Below are 12,187 nucleotides of genomic sequence, written 5' to 3'. Positions count from 1 at the left end.
AGTAGTGCTTCTCAAGCTTTTAGAAGCACCCCATGGTGAGCACTGGGAAGTGGGTTCATACTCTAACTGTGCTTTGCTTAGGCACATCAGCTATTATCTCCTGGCAGCATCATGACAACCCCAGTACCTCCGAGGGAGAGAGATGTGTAAGGGGGTTCTTTGGGGTCCTTTGCTTCCCCAAATCTGTCCTCAGTTAAGCAGCATGGGAAAAAAGATATCAGGAGCAGGTAGGAAAGGAACAGGCAGCTTGGAAGTATTTTTATTTAAAAAACTTACTATTACCCTAAACCTACATGAAATTTTGAGAATGATGACACCTCCATAAGATTTTAGGGAGGGATCTTGATAATTTTCTTTAAGAACAACCCTGTAAGTCTTTGTAGGACATGACTGTAAGCAGAGGGACAGCCCAAAAAATCCATGGCAGAGAAACCACTGCAGCCTGCTAGAAGGATTTCAGAAATACAGAAGCTGGGACAAAAAAAATAGATTTAAATGTAGAAAGATCTGGGCTTATGGGTCCTGCTCACTCTGCATGGTGCTGTCCTTTGTTTTAGAAAGTGGACAATAAAAAACAGTTATTCACACTGGAGTTTTGAGTTCCTCCTCCTGCCCTGTGAAATCTGCACCCCTAGTCCTGCAGGCACACTCCCCCCAGCACACCTTGCCCTGAGCCTCCCAGCTCAGGAGCTTCCCTCCTCAGTGCTCCAAGGAGTTGGTTTCCCTCTCCTGCTCTACTGCCTGGCTCCCTCTGTGCCTTCACTGTCCCAGAAACTGAGGAGACTTGTGGAGATTGTGGAATGCTGCTGAAAACAGCCACATTCTTGGTTGGTTGCCCAAAAAAATGCATTAGTCCAACAAGTGAGTACATTCTAAGGTTTGCTTCTGCTCCTAGTTACCCTGTGCTGAACCTGTGAACTGCAGAGATCCCTCATGCTGCTCTAGCACATGTTCTACTGAAAAAAAGGGATAATCTTTCTGGCTAGAGGGTTGTTTCTTCCCCATTCCCAAAGCTCTGCACCTTAGAAAGAGCAAGAGCAAGCACCCAGTACAACATTTAAGAATGGCAGTCAAGAATGGCAGTCTGTGGGCACAGCTTGGTAGAGGAATAAAAAAAGCAGCAGTTTCAAACACAGGCTGCACACACAGCCCTGGGATACATCCACAATCACTGTTAGCTCCTCAAAGCACGTAGACACACCTTGAGCATGTCCCAGGGCAAACACAGTCCCACCATGAGAGATCATTGTACAAACACCCTGCCCAAATATTCAGGAACTGCCAGATCTGGTCTTCAAGACTATGCTGGGAAAACAGCATTGAGAAGGAGAGACAAGGATTTGGGAACTATTTTTGGATTTTTCCATGGACTAGGGAGCACCGGGGCACAGCATGGGTACCATGCTTCAGCACATTCTACACATGGTCAAAAATAGCAGAGGAACAAAGCAGCTTGTCAGTAAGTGGCACAAATTGACATCTCCGAGCTAAATTCATTGTGTAAACCACTTTCTTGGGACTGACTAAAATTAAGGAACAATCCCAGTAAGCAGTGGCTTACTTGTCAAGGAACAATTGAAACAACCTTTGACTAAGTCCTTCCCCTTGCTTCCTACTCAGCCCTATTCACCCCTCAGATAAGGACATCTATTTAAGCGAATTTTTTTTCCCTAGGGAAGAAAACAAGGATGGAGAGAGGATGTGGAAAGATTTGGTTTACTGGTGGTGAAAGACAAACAGCAGAACCTGGAAAATGTAAACTGTTATAGTCCTTACACAAAGGATTATTGTAGGAGAGAAGGCACTGCAGCATCACAATGGGAAACCATTAATCTACTCAGTGCAGTCAGAAGTAACTGATTTATATAAAACACATAAAGGTTTAGACAAAATAGATAAAGCTGTGAAATAAGACAAGCCAACATACACCATTAAAACTTTGCAAAGAGGAAAATAATTTTATTCCAGTGTAAAGTAATAAAACTGTGATAAAATCAGACTTTTAACAATCACTAAACTTTGTGCAAACAAATTAAAACCTACACGCACTCCTATTCAGCTGTCAAAATTGCAAGGCAAGAACAGGTGTGATGACACTACACTGCTCAGAAATTAATAGAGAGGTCAGAGAGCAAGGGCTTAAAGAATGATTACATTGGTAAAGGACTCATCTACCCAAGAACAAATACATTTCTCTATTCTCCAATTCAGACTATTGATAAGATTACTTCAGCAACAATTCTTCTCAACCTACAGCAGGAAGCCTGGCAAACCAAAAGATCAAGAAAATGGTTCCTGCATTAATATTTTGATCTATCTTTCCATTAGCTATCTGCCAGCAACAGAATACTGCTGATTAAGTTACACAGTTCATCAATAACTAACACATGGGAAAAAGCTCATCTCTGGAACTAGCAATACAGATGTCCCTTCTTAGGAGCTAATTATAGTCTTACAATGCACAGAGACTTCAGGCATATGCAGCACAAAAAAAACAAAAACAAACCTTCTTGAATGGACTGTAATACAAGAGAATGAGTCTGTTTTGTACACATGTGGGGGAGTTTTTCCCATGCTGTCCCATGAGGTAGTTATACATCCCACACATTCCACAGGAAAAGAAGAGGCACCATAGTTCAGCAACTTATTACAGTTGTATCTCAAACATGTCAGGTTCCAATTTCCCATGTCATTTGCTGACCCCACCTACCCAGAATTGTTCATAGAGTTGCATAGATTAAAGATCCTGTGCCAACAGGGTAGAGCTACCAGTTACAAAACTCAGGAGGAATTCCCATCAGCTCTTTCCCACAGAAAAAGAACACCTTAAGGGAAGTGACATGGAAGTTAAAACATGTTTTTAATTCTGAAAAATGTATATAGAACTCCTTATAATGAGATTTGTGTTGAGACTGCCGAGGTGAAAGTTGAGGGAGCTGCCGCACAGGTCTTTGTGTCCCTTCACTGCCCCGTGCTGAGGCCAAAGGCAGTCAGAGCTGTGACACCGCTGCACTGTCAGACATGTCTGAGTTCACACATCCTGGAGTCTCCTCTCTAGGAAAGGAACCAAACTGAACCCCGGGACTGCTCCATCCATTCCCTGGGGCAAAGCAGCAGGAAGGTGTCCTCTGGACAAGGACAGTGTGGGGCACCCAGAGCTTTGCAAAGCACCCACGCAGGGAACACCTTTCTCACAACATGAGTCTGTGACAGACATGTCCACACCTCTGCACAGCTGCTGAAATCCAGAATAAAATGATGCACAACAGAACAAGCTCATGAAAGTTTACAGAACTTAAATATTTATTTTTAAACCATTGTAAACCCCCCAAAACATTGAAATAAGCTTCATCTATAAACAGATTTACAAGACTAACAACCACAGAAGCTAAAGGAGCACTACAATTTGTTTGTGATGCAGTTATTTTGTAAAGCTTCAGATCAACTGTATTTACAACTTTTGCTTACATTTATAAAAATATTTATTTAATCCATAACATTATTGTTTTCAAAAACTATTTCCAGACTTTTTCTCAGATATAAATTCTAATTGAATTTCAGTTATATAGCAGATGAAAGTTTTAAACAAACATTTTTTTTTAAATTAAAACAAGGAGTTAAAAGTAATTTTTTTTACAGTGTAGGCACCATTGAAAATAATTGTCCTTGGCATATCTAACCACCATCTCTCACAAGTGTCCTTTATATAAAAACAATGTAATGGCAAGATTTGACAAAAAATGCAGTATTTACTTGTACACCATTACTTTTTCAATAGATATATTTCAGATTCTTTAAAATTACTTTTGTGCAAAAACAAAATGTGCAGGTCTGAACCATAAAATAAACACACCCAGCCTTTATCAAAAATAAATTTACACAAACAGTTCCACAGCTAAGTACTGAAAAACAATCTCAGTTCAAAACTTCAGCATAATATACATACTGGGTTGAAAAAGGGAATAAACCAAATCAAAACAAAACAACAGAAGAGATTACCCATCTAGCAGTACCATAAATATATAACTGAAAGCAACTTTATAGTCTTACCTACTTTTTATGAAAAAAATCACTCCATACTGCACAGTACTACCTTTTTGTGAAAGTATATCTATAAATCAGTTGTTTGCACATTAACTGGTAAATACATATTTAAAATACATGTTCAGAAAATTAGAAACAAATTATGTTGATGTACTGTAATGTATTTCAGAACAAAAAAGTGTATAAATATCTTACAGGAGAAACAACACCACCACACAGAACGCTGGTGTTACACCAATACCTGCGTGTGAGGTACTATGTAACATGCGACGCTCAGCTTCTCTGGCTTCCTTCCACCCAAGCATGTATACTCAGAGGAAAAAAAATTAAATTAAGTTAAATTGGACTTCAGGTTTTGTCCATTATTGCCAAAAGCCCCACCCTCTCAACTGTATTGCTCTAAATTTTCCTACCATGATGATACAAGATTGAGTTACTACTTCAAAACCTGTTCTAAAGGTAATACACAGACTGTACATCAGGATAGACCTGTTGCTACATAACACCTGCAAACTATTGCAATATTGCTCTCAAATATATTTAATCATAGAGCTGCCTAAAATACTGTACCAATTTAGAATTAAAATAGATACTGTTGCAGGTCTGTTTTTCAGGGCACGATAACTATATGCTGATTGAAGCAGGTGCTACAGCAATACCCTTGCCACTACATTACATGTCTTGAATATGCTTGTGAAAAAGCTATTTTTCTCTGAAGCTTGTTAGTGATTTACAAAAGTTTAACTCATGAATATAAAAGACCTGTACAACTCCATGTACAGGAACAAAATAGCATCAAAACATACTGTACTTGCACATTCTATTAACTAAAGTAATGGTTATTTCTAAAAGCAAAACCGCACCTCAACATTTATCAGATTAAACAGGTGAAACTACTATATTAAAAGTTGTTCTTTACAAAATAATTTCCTGAAAATATAAAACCATGTACACTGCCACAAAATAGTTGAGTAGGTTCTTTCAAATCCTCAGTCACCATCAATATGTTGCAAAGATCCAAAAGGCACAAGGAGCTCATGAGCTAAGCACTGCCAAGCTTGAAGTAATTTTGGTGGGTTTCACTGGGTCCATATGAAAGAGCAGTCAATTGTGTGAAGTTTCTTAGGACGAGTCATTAACAGAAAATCTACAGATAAAAAATGCAAGTTAAAAAATTTGTTAATTATATTGTTTCAGCTAGGCAAACAGCACATAAATATTTCTGCATCACTAAACTAGTATATGCCTTCATCAATGGTTCATAGTAAAAAACCCACCAGAAGTGACATTCTCAAGAAAACATTCCTAAAAGAGGTAAGAAAAAGATTCTTTGTTCTCCCCTACTGCCTGTAAATATACTTAAGGCAAACCTGCAGGCTAAATTAAAGAAGCAAGATATAGCAACTACAGTAAAGCTGCAACACTTCAAGACCAGATACAGTAATTGTTAGTATTAGTTTTAGTCTCAAACAGAAGTGCTACCTATAACTACAAAGATAAAGATTTAAAGCACTGGACATAGCAGATCTTTCTCTTATTGCTAAACTACTTACTTCTGAAATTTCTCCATAAGTTTCTTCACCATCTTATCTGTGATCCCTGGATACATTGCTTCTGCCACATTGATGCTTTTCTCAAGTTCCTCAATTGCTTTCTTTCTGTTAGCATTATTTGTGTCCTGCTGCTTGAGCTGAGGAGGAAACCAAAAAATTAAAACTCAGAAAAGTTATTAGACATTTGGCTAATACTTTCAAAGAAGATTTTTAAGCCAACACTTACCTCAGCAAAGACAGGGGTGATTATCATAGTTAAACAACTCAGGGTTTTAACAAGATCCTGATCCTAGAAGTTAACAAATATGGATTACATCAGCATATATACAACATACACACTGCCTCTTAGCACACATGATTTTGGAAGTTGAATTAAATTTAACAAAGTGTTTAAAATACATTACAAAATCCACAGACGGTACATCAACAAATGTTATGGGATGTTGAAATAGATGCCTGATGACACATCTCAAACAATGTCATTCAGCATCAGAAAAACAGTTCAGTTTTTCCTGACTAGTAAGAGACTTTAAAATTCCCATCTCTATGAATGGATACTGATCTACAGTACATCTGCAGTATATTTTGCATTTGAGGCTGACATAGCATAGGAAATATCACTAACATGCATTATGTCTTGAACTGCAAAAAACCCAGTCAGTTCTTATGAAAAGTTAAGTTACTAAGTTTTATCACTATCTTCCTTAAACTGGCTTCAGAACCAGCAGTTAGAAAGAACTCCTCTGTCTATACGAACCGTCCCATTCTGGAGCTTCTTTACATCTGGCTTTTTCCGAACTGTAGTAAAGCTCCACTCAGGGTGAGAATTATTTTCTTTGTTGCTGGACTCCCTGAAACAAAAAGGACATGATGTACATAATACAACAGAACACCAAGCAAGCATAGGTAACCCAAATACATAACAAGTCTATCAGGATTAGTTCCATATTCCTTAAAATGAGAAGAAAAACATGTATTGAAACATTAATTGAACTTTAAAAGAGGCCGAATAAATTGAAATGTGGTCAAAAGCAAACAGATGTTATCTACCCACAAGGCTTACCTTCTCCCATGGCATCCCATTTAAGAGTTATCTGATAGGCAGAAAAACAAGAGACTTACAGAAAGCATGTTGTTCTACAGGCATTGTGCAAACTTCTTCATGCACCTCAACCTTGCTCTGCAATATCTCTAATTGTGATTCAGTGGTTTTGGTACAACCACTAGACTCAGACTAGGAAATAAATAGCACTTAAACAGAACTGAAATTGAGTTTACAGAGAGAAAGTTTAAAGAGGCAACAAGCACACGGCTTGACTTATGTGTTAGTCTTTAAGGTCATACAGGGGGTTTTCTTGGAAGAAGACAATAAAAAAAAGAACCAGACAGGTGTACAGAAATGGTGCTATTACAAAGAAAAGCTACAGCAAACCCACTTTAAGAAAATTATCTAAACAAAAAAACACCCCCAAAAAGACTGTACTGAAAATAAACTTACGAATCTGAACCATCGGAATTACTTTCATCACTACTATGTCCCTCTGCTTTCCATCTCTTAAACCTATCAATCAGTTCTGTCAGATAGGAAGTCTTCTTGGCATTTTTCATAATGAATTTGTGCTTCAGAAGTTCTTTTGCAGTGGGGCGCTGTAAGAAACACTTTAAATATTTAATGTTATACTAATATTTAATGATTTTAAATGCTAATAGGGGAGACTTAGTAAGACAACAGACTTCTAGAGCTAACTTGTATAATATCAGGAAATTAGTGAAACAGGAAGTCAGAAAAGCCAGTAATCCACATTTACGATCAAGTCACCCATGGACTATACAGCTTATCCTTCTATGTTAGAAGGTCACACCCAGGAAAATGACTAATGAAAACTCTCCAGTGCAGCATTTCCTTGTAAGCTGAATTCAGACAGCAAAAGCTGTGCTGAAGAAAAGGATTTCAGATTATTCTCTCCTCTGTTAAAGCTTCTCTTCTGACATTATCCTAGTTTAGGGTGCATTTTAGGAATCTGCCTCTGCCACCATTTCTTTCAGCATTCTCCTTCCTCCTTTTGAGTATTTTAAACAAAACAAACTAGGATAGAGACAGAGATATTAAAAAGCACCACTAAAATTTACAGTGGAAAGTACAGTCTCTAAGATTATTTCAATCACTGATGATGCACAATGACAGCAAAATACTTCACAAGCATAGGAGAACAGAAAACAAAACTGAAACATCTACACACACACACACACACTTATCTACTCACAAATGTTGGGTCCTTATTTAGACAGGCATCAATGAATTCTTTAAAAGGTTTACTGAAGTCTCCTGATAAAGTGGGAGGATTGTTTTTTGGAATGAGGAACAGAACTCTCATTGGATGCATATCCGAGTTGGGAGGCTCCCCCTTGGCCAGTTCAATTGCAGTGATGCCCAGTGACCATATGTCAGCCTGAGAGAGGGAAAAGGGACTGTTAGTACAAAAGTATGGGATGTCATGACTGCATTCATTCAATAACTGAAATCTTCACAGATAATGCATCTATATAATAAAATTAATGTTGGCCTAAGTAGATAATGCAAACTTTCCTAACACTTCAGGAACACCTGACTCACAAAGACCTGGCTGACTTAATCAGTCTTTAATGACAAACATCTGGATCATCATTTTTGTTGCAGCTGGTGTTCTAACACTGCCAGCAAGTTAAATGGACACCTAAATTTACACACTTTTGGAAAAGCTTCAGAAATATTGATTTTCCTTTAATTTTTCCCATATGTTAATGACAAATTGCCACAAATTTCCTATGTCTAATTCAGTTTGTTTAGGTATCCAACCTTGCTTGACAGCTCACTCTAAGGGAACAAGGCAAAAAGCTGAATCAAATCCAGCAAGGGATCACTTAATTTCTTTCCTAACAGACTGCTTGATGAATTTAGCTGGAGAATTATTGACAACTAGTTAAGACTTGAAACACCAATTGAAGCACTAAGTTCACAGTGTAAGTCACAGAAAAATAATGAAGTACCATTTATTTTAGCTAAAAGCGAGCATTATAAACAAATTCTTCCTTTGTATAAAAACACAGCATATTTTGATATCATATATAAAATACTAATATTCTAAAATTCTTTTCTGATTTTGACTTTTTTCCCAAGTGAAATATATTATTACTTGCATCTTTTTAGATGATCTACAATAGCTACTTAGATCACTAAAGGTATTTCTCAATAAAAAAAGTGTTTGGCTATAGTCAACTACACTTGGCACAGAACCATAAACCAAAACTGCCCATAGAGTAAACAAGGACTACAATTTGCATGTCTCCAATATTCCTTTTTTGTTCACAAGACCTAAAATAGCTGTACTTTATAGCAAAGAATTAAACTAACTCACTGTTTATTACTGAAATACTATAACCAACAACTGTGTATTGGAGCAAAATTATTTGAAAGAAGAGATGGGGCTTACAAATCTCTGGCACTACTAAAATGCATGAATTTCTAGTTTATTTTCCAGCCTTTTGGATTAGAGAGAAAAGAAGAAAGATTAAAATTCAGTCCAGATACCAAAATAGTCATCACTGTTAGTCTAGAAATGGAAGTGTATCCTATCCAAATCCTTCATCTCTCCTACCAATGGCTTGTATCTTCTGTGCTCTCCCACCAGACTACTGGCATGGAAAAAAAGGGGGAAGACATTGCTCTTGCAATACACTGAGGAGATGTGGAAGGCAAAAGATTAGGTTGTTGGGGAAATGTAAATGAAGGGGTGGTAAAGCTATCTATACAGGGCAAGCAGAAGAATTATTCCCAACCTGACTGGCCAACACACATTTTTAAAGCAGAGTAGAGAGCTTTTCCAAAGTGCTCTAGGGAACACATTACAGTGGGACCACTGAAACCCTAAACAGAATTCCAACTTTTTTATCAAGAATCCTTGTGACAAGTACACAAATTCATTCAAGTCTGACTGATGCTGGGAAAGTCTCCTGGAGTGTGAATGTTTTCAGGATACTTCAGATATACAACAGTTTTTTCTTTATATGCACATCACATAAGTACAGTATTACTTTGCGCATACCAAGATTTTTATTCTCTTGATGCTATTTTAAGGTTTTATCTACAGAGTGTGGAAAGTCCAATGCCAGACTGAAACACACTGCTGTTTCACTAACCACACGCCCTAGGACATCTTGTGGTTTTACACACAGAAGAGGGGACTGTTCCTTCCTTATTGTCATTTCTAGCACCAGTTCTCAACTCTCACAAAAGCATGGAAGAAGTCTGCTTTTCTACTACTAATTCACACAGGGAAACTCTCCTTTGCAATTAGTTATCCATCAAGAGCTCTCATGACAAAGAAAGGCACAAGGTACCATAATGCTACTAAGCCACAGCCACCAAGTTACTTTTTACCTTCTCAAGACCTGTGCTAAAATTTTCAGCATTACATGGATCCTCAGAAACATCATTTGAGAATTATACCCAGAGCTGTGTATAAAAATGTGAGAAATTAACATTTTGGCCACCATCTTGGCTTTAAATAAACTGCCATGTTCTGGTGGCATTTTATTTTGTGAGTACTTTATTACTGTTTGAATTAAGTTTATTTGAAACCCTGTAATTTCAAATCTACTTTTTTTCCTCCCCATACTGATAGAGCTAAAATAAAAAAATCAAAATAAATGCTGTCAGATAATCAGATACAAAAAAAAAAAAATGTTCTACTCTCATACTTACTTTTGAATCATATGCTGACTGCTGAATAACTTCAGGGGCCATCCAAAACGGGGTTCCAACAAAGGTATTTCTCTTAATTTGTGTGTCTGTTAGCTGCCCAGCAACTCCAAAGTCAGCAAGCTTAACATCACCTTGTTCTGATAACAAGACATTGGCAGCTGCCAAGGGGAAATAATAACTAATTAGAATACTGTTTTATGGTTTTTAAAGGCTTTAACAAAGTAACATTTGAAATGTTGCACACCTTTTATATCCCTGTGAATTTTTTTCTCTGAGTGTAGGTAGTCAAGACCTTTCAAGATTTCCTTTAGCATAGTAGCAATCTGGAACTCATCAAATGGGCCAGCACGCAGCTTCGGAAAAAAGACATGTTAAAATAATTTTAGTCTTGTATCTAATTTTTGCCTTGCTTTGATTAAATTAAATCTTAAACTTGAAACATTTTTTTTAAGTAAAGAACTAGCAAAATTAGTGAAATATTCAATGCAATATGTCAATATTTTAATTGAAATAGGTGCCACTGGAATGATCACCTTCACATCTCCTCTACTGCCAATACACTGAAAATGCTGTTACTCCTCAAACTTACACTGCCTGCGCTCCCCTCAGCATGCAAAGCACAAGAAAAGCAACAACTAACTTTCCACAGTTGTATTTCCCAACAGGCAGCAAACACAGCAGACTGAATTTTGCAATTTAGATTAAGTAAATTAAGAAAACCATTTTCAAAATAGATTAATCTGTTAAATGTGGGTTTTAAATTTAATTATGTAGTTTTTACTTGTCCCAGCCTTTTTGATTCCATGCTTGCTTTTGTATCAAGAATATAACATGCTGCTATAAAGCTGCTAATGGATTAAGTGTAAACTTTGCCCATTAGAAAGCTATGCAAATAAAAGAAATTAAGGTGAATGATCAAAAAAAATACCAACAACACAGCACCAAAACAGTGAACACCATGAAATTATGGTGAGGCAAATGAGGCAAAACTTAAACTTTATTCTTCTAAAATTTTATTCTTCTACAGGTTCAGTGATTTAAATTGACACTAATAAAAGCTACTTCCCTGTTTCTGATACTCCACAGAATACAATCTCAAAAGTGTTAGAGTACCTCACAGCCCCTTTCTCAAAAGGGCCAAGTTCTAGAGCTACAAACTACCACATGCTACACCTAATTACTATGCTTTTGATGAGTTGATGTGATGTAATTTCATAAAGTTTAAATAGATTTGTGAAGTCAAGCACATACTTCAACTCTCACAGACAGGACCCCTGTTAGCAAATACATAATTATTACCATTCTGTAATAGTGAAGACATGATATTTTCCCTTCAGAATCACACAAATACTGAGCTATATTATCTTACAGGAAAGGGTGGGTCTGTAGCGTTGCAGCTGAGGCAGAGCTGCACTGAAACCATGGGGAAACCACATCCACACTCAGTGGACTGACTGTGCTTGTGCACTCTCCAGGCTACACCCTCCATGAACGCCACACTATCTGAAGTAAAAGGCACTTTCATGCTTAACTGAAAATACCTGAACGTGGAAAACCCAACACCTTTTAGCCAGTTAAAATTAACTGTCTGTGGACACAGTCCTCATTCATTCCTGAGATCCAAACCTAAAGGAAACATTTTTTACTGAAATGTAATGAATTCTACTTGGAGGAGGTGGGAAGCGATGGACAGAGGACCCCAAACCTAAAACCCCATCAAACATAAAGCAAGAAAAGGACTTCTCAAACTAAAAAACCCCATTGCTTCCTTTGACTGAGAACAAATGGATGCTTCCTAATGCTTAGAGACAAAGAGTAAAAGAAAAATTAACATGAATTGAATGTGACA

The 12,187-nt window shown here is 37.3% G+C and overlaps 1 protein-coding gene across 1 annotated transcript in view; it reads right to left on the bottom strand.

The window, feature by feature from the left end:
- Nucleotides 1–3,279: 3,279 nt before the first annotated feature.
- The window catches only part of STK26 (serine/threonine kinase 26), a 31,109-nt gene continuing 22,201 nt past the window's right edge, over nt 3,280–12,187 (bottom strand). The window contains exons 4-11 of the mRNA XM_040088870.2: nt 10,583–10,691; nt 10,339–10,496; nt 7,862–8,047; nt 7,096–7,244; nt 6,355–6,448; nt 5,824–5,886; nt 5,598–5,734; nt 3,280–5,191 (exon numbers count right to left, since the gene is read on the bottom strand). Coding sequence (XP_039944804.1) covers nt 5,167–5,191; nt 5,598–5,734; nt 5,824–5,886; nt 6,355–6,448; nt 7,096–7,244; nt 7,862–8,047; nt 10,339–10,496; nt 10,583–10,691 — 921 coding nt within the window. The 3' untranslated portion in view covers nt 3,280–5,166. The remainder of the gene's footprint in view (nt 5,192–5,597; nt 5,735–5,823; nt 5,887–6,354; nt 6,449–7,095; nt 7,245–7,861; nt 8,048–10,338; nt 10,497–10,582; nt 10,692–12,187) is intronic.

Source organism: Hirundo rustica, chromosome W, assembly GCF_015227805.2.
Source record: "Hirundo rustica isolate bHirRus1 chromosome W, bHirRus1.pri.v3, whole genome shotgun sequence".
NCBI classification, from domain to species: Eukaryota; Metazoa; Chordata; class Aves; order Passeriformes; family Hirundinidae; genus Hirundo; species Hirundo rustica.
Note: the sequence above shows the minus strand (reverse complement) of the source record. Positions and strands in the feature narration are given on the sequence as shown.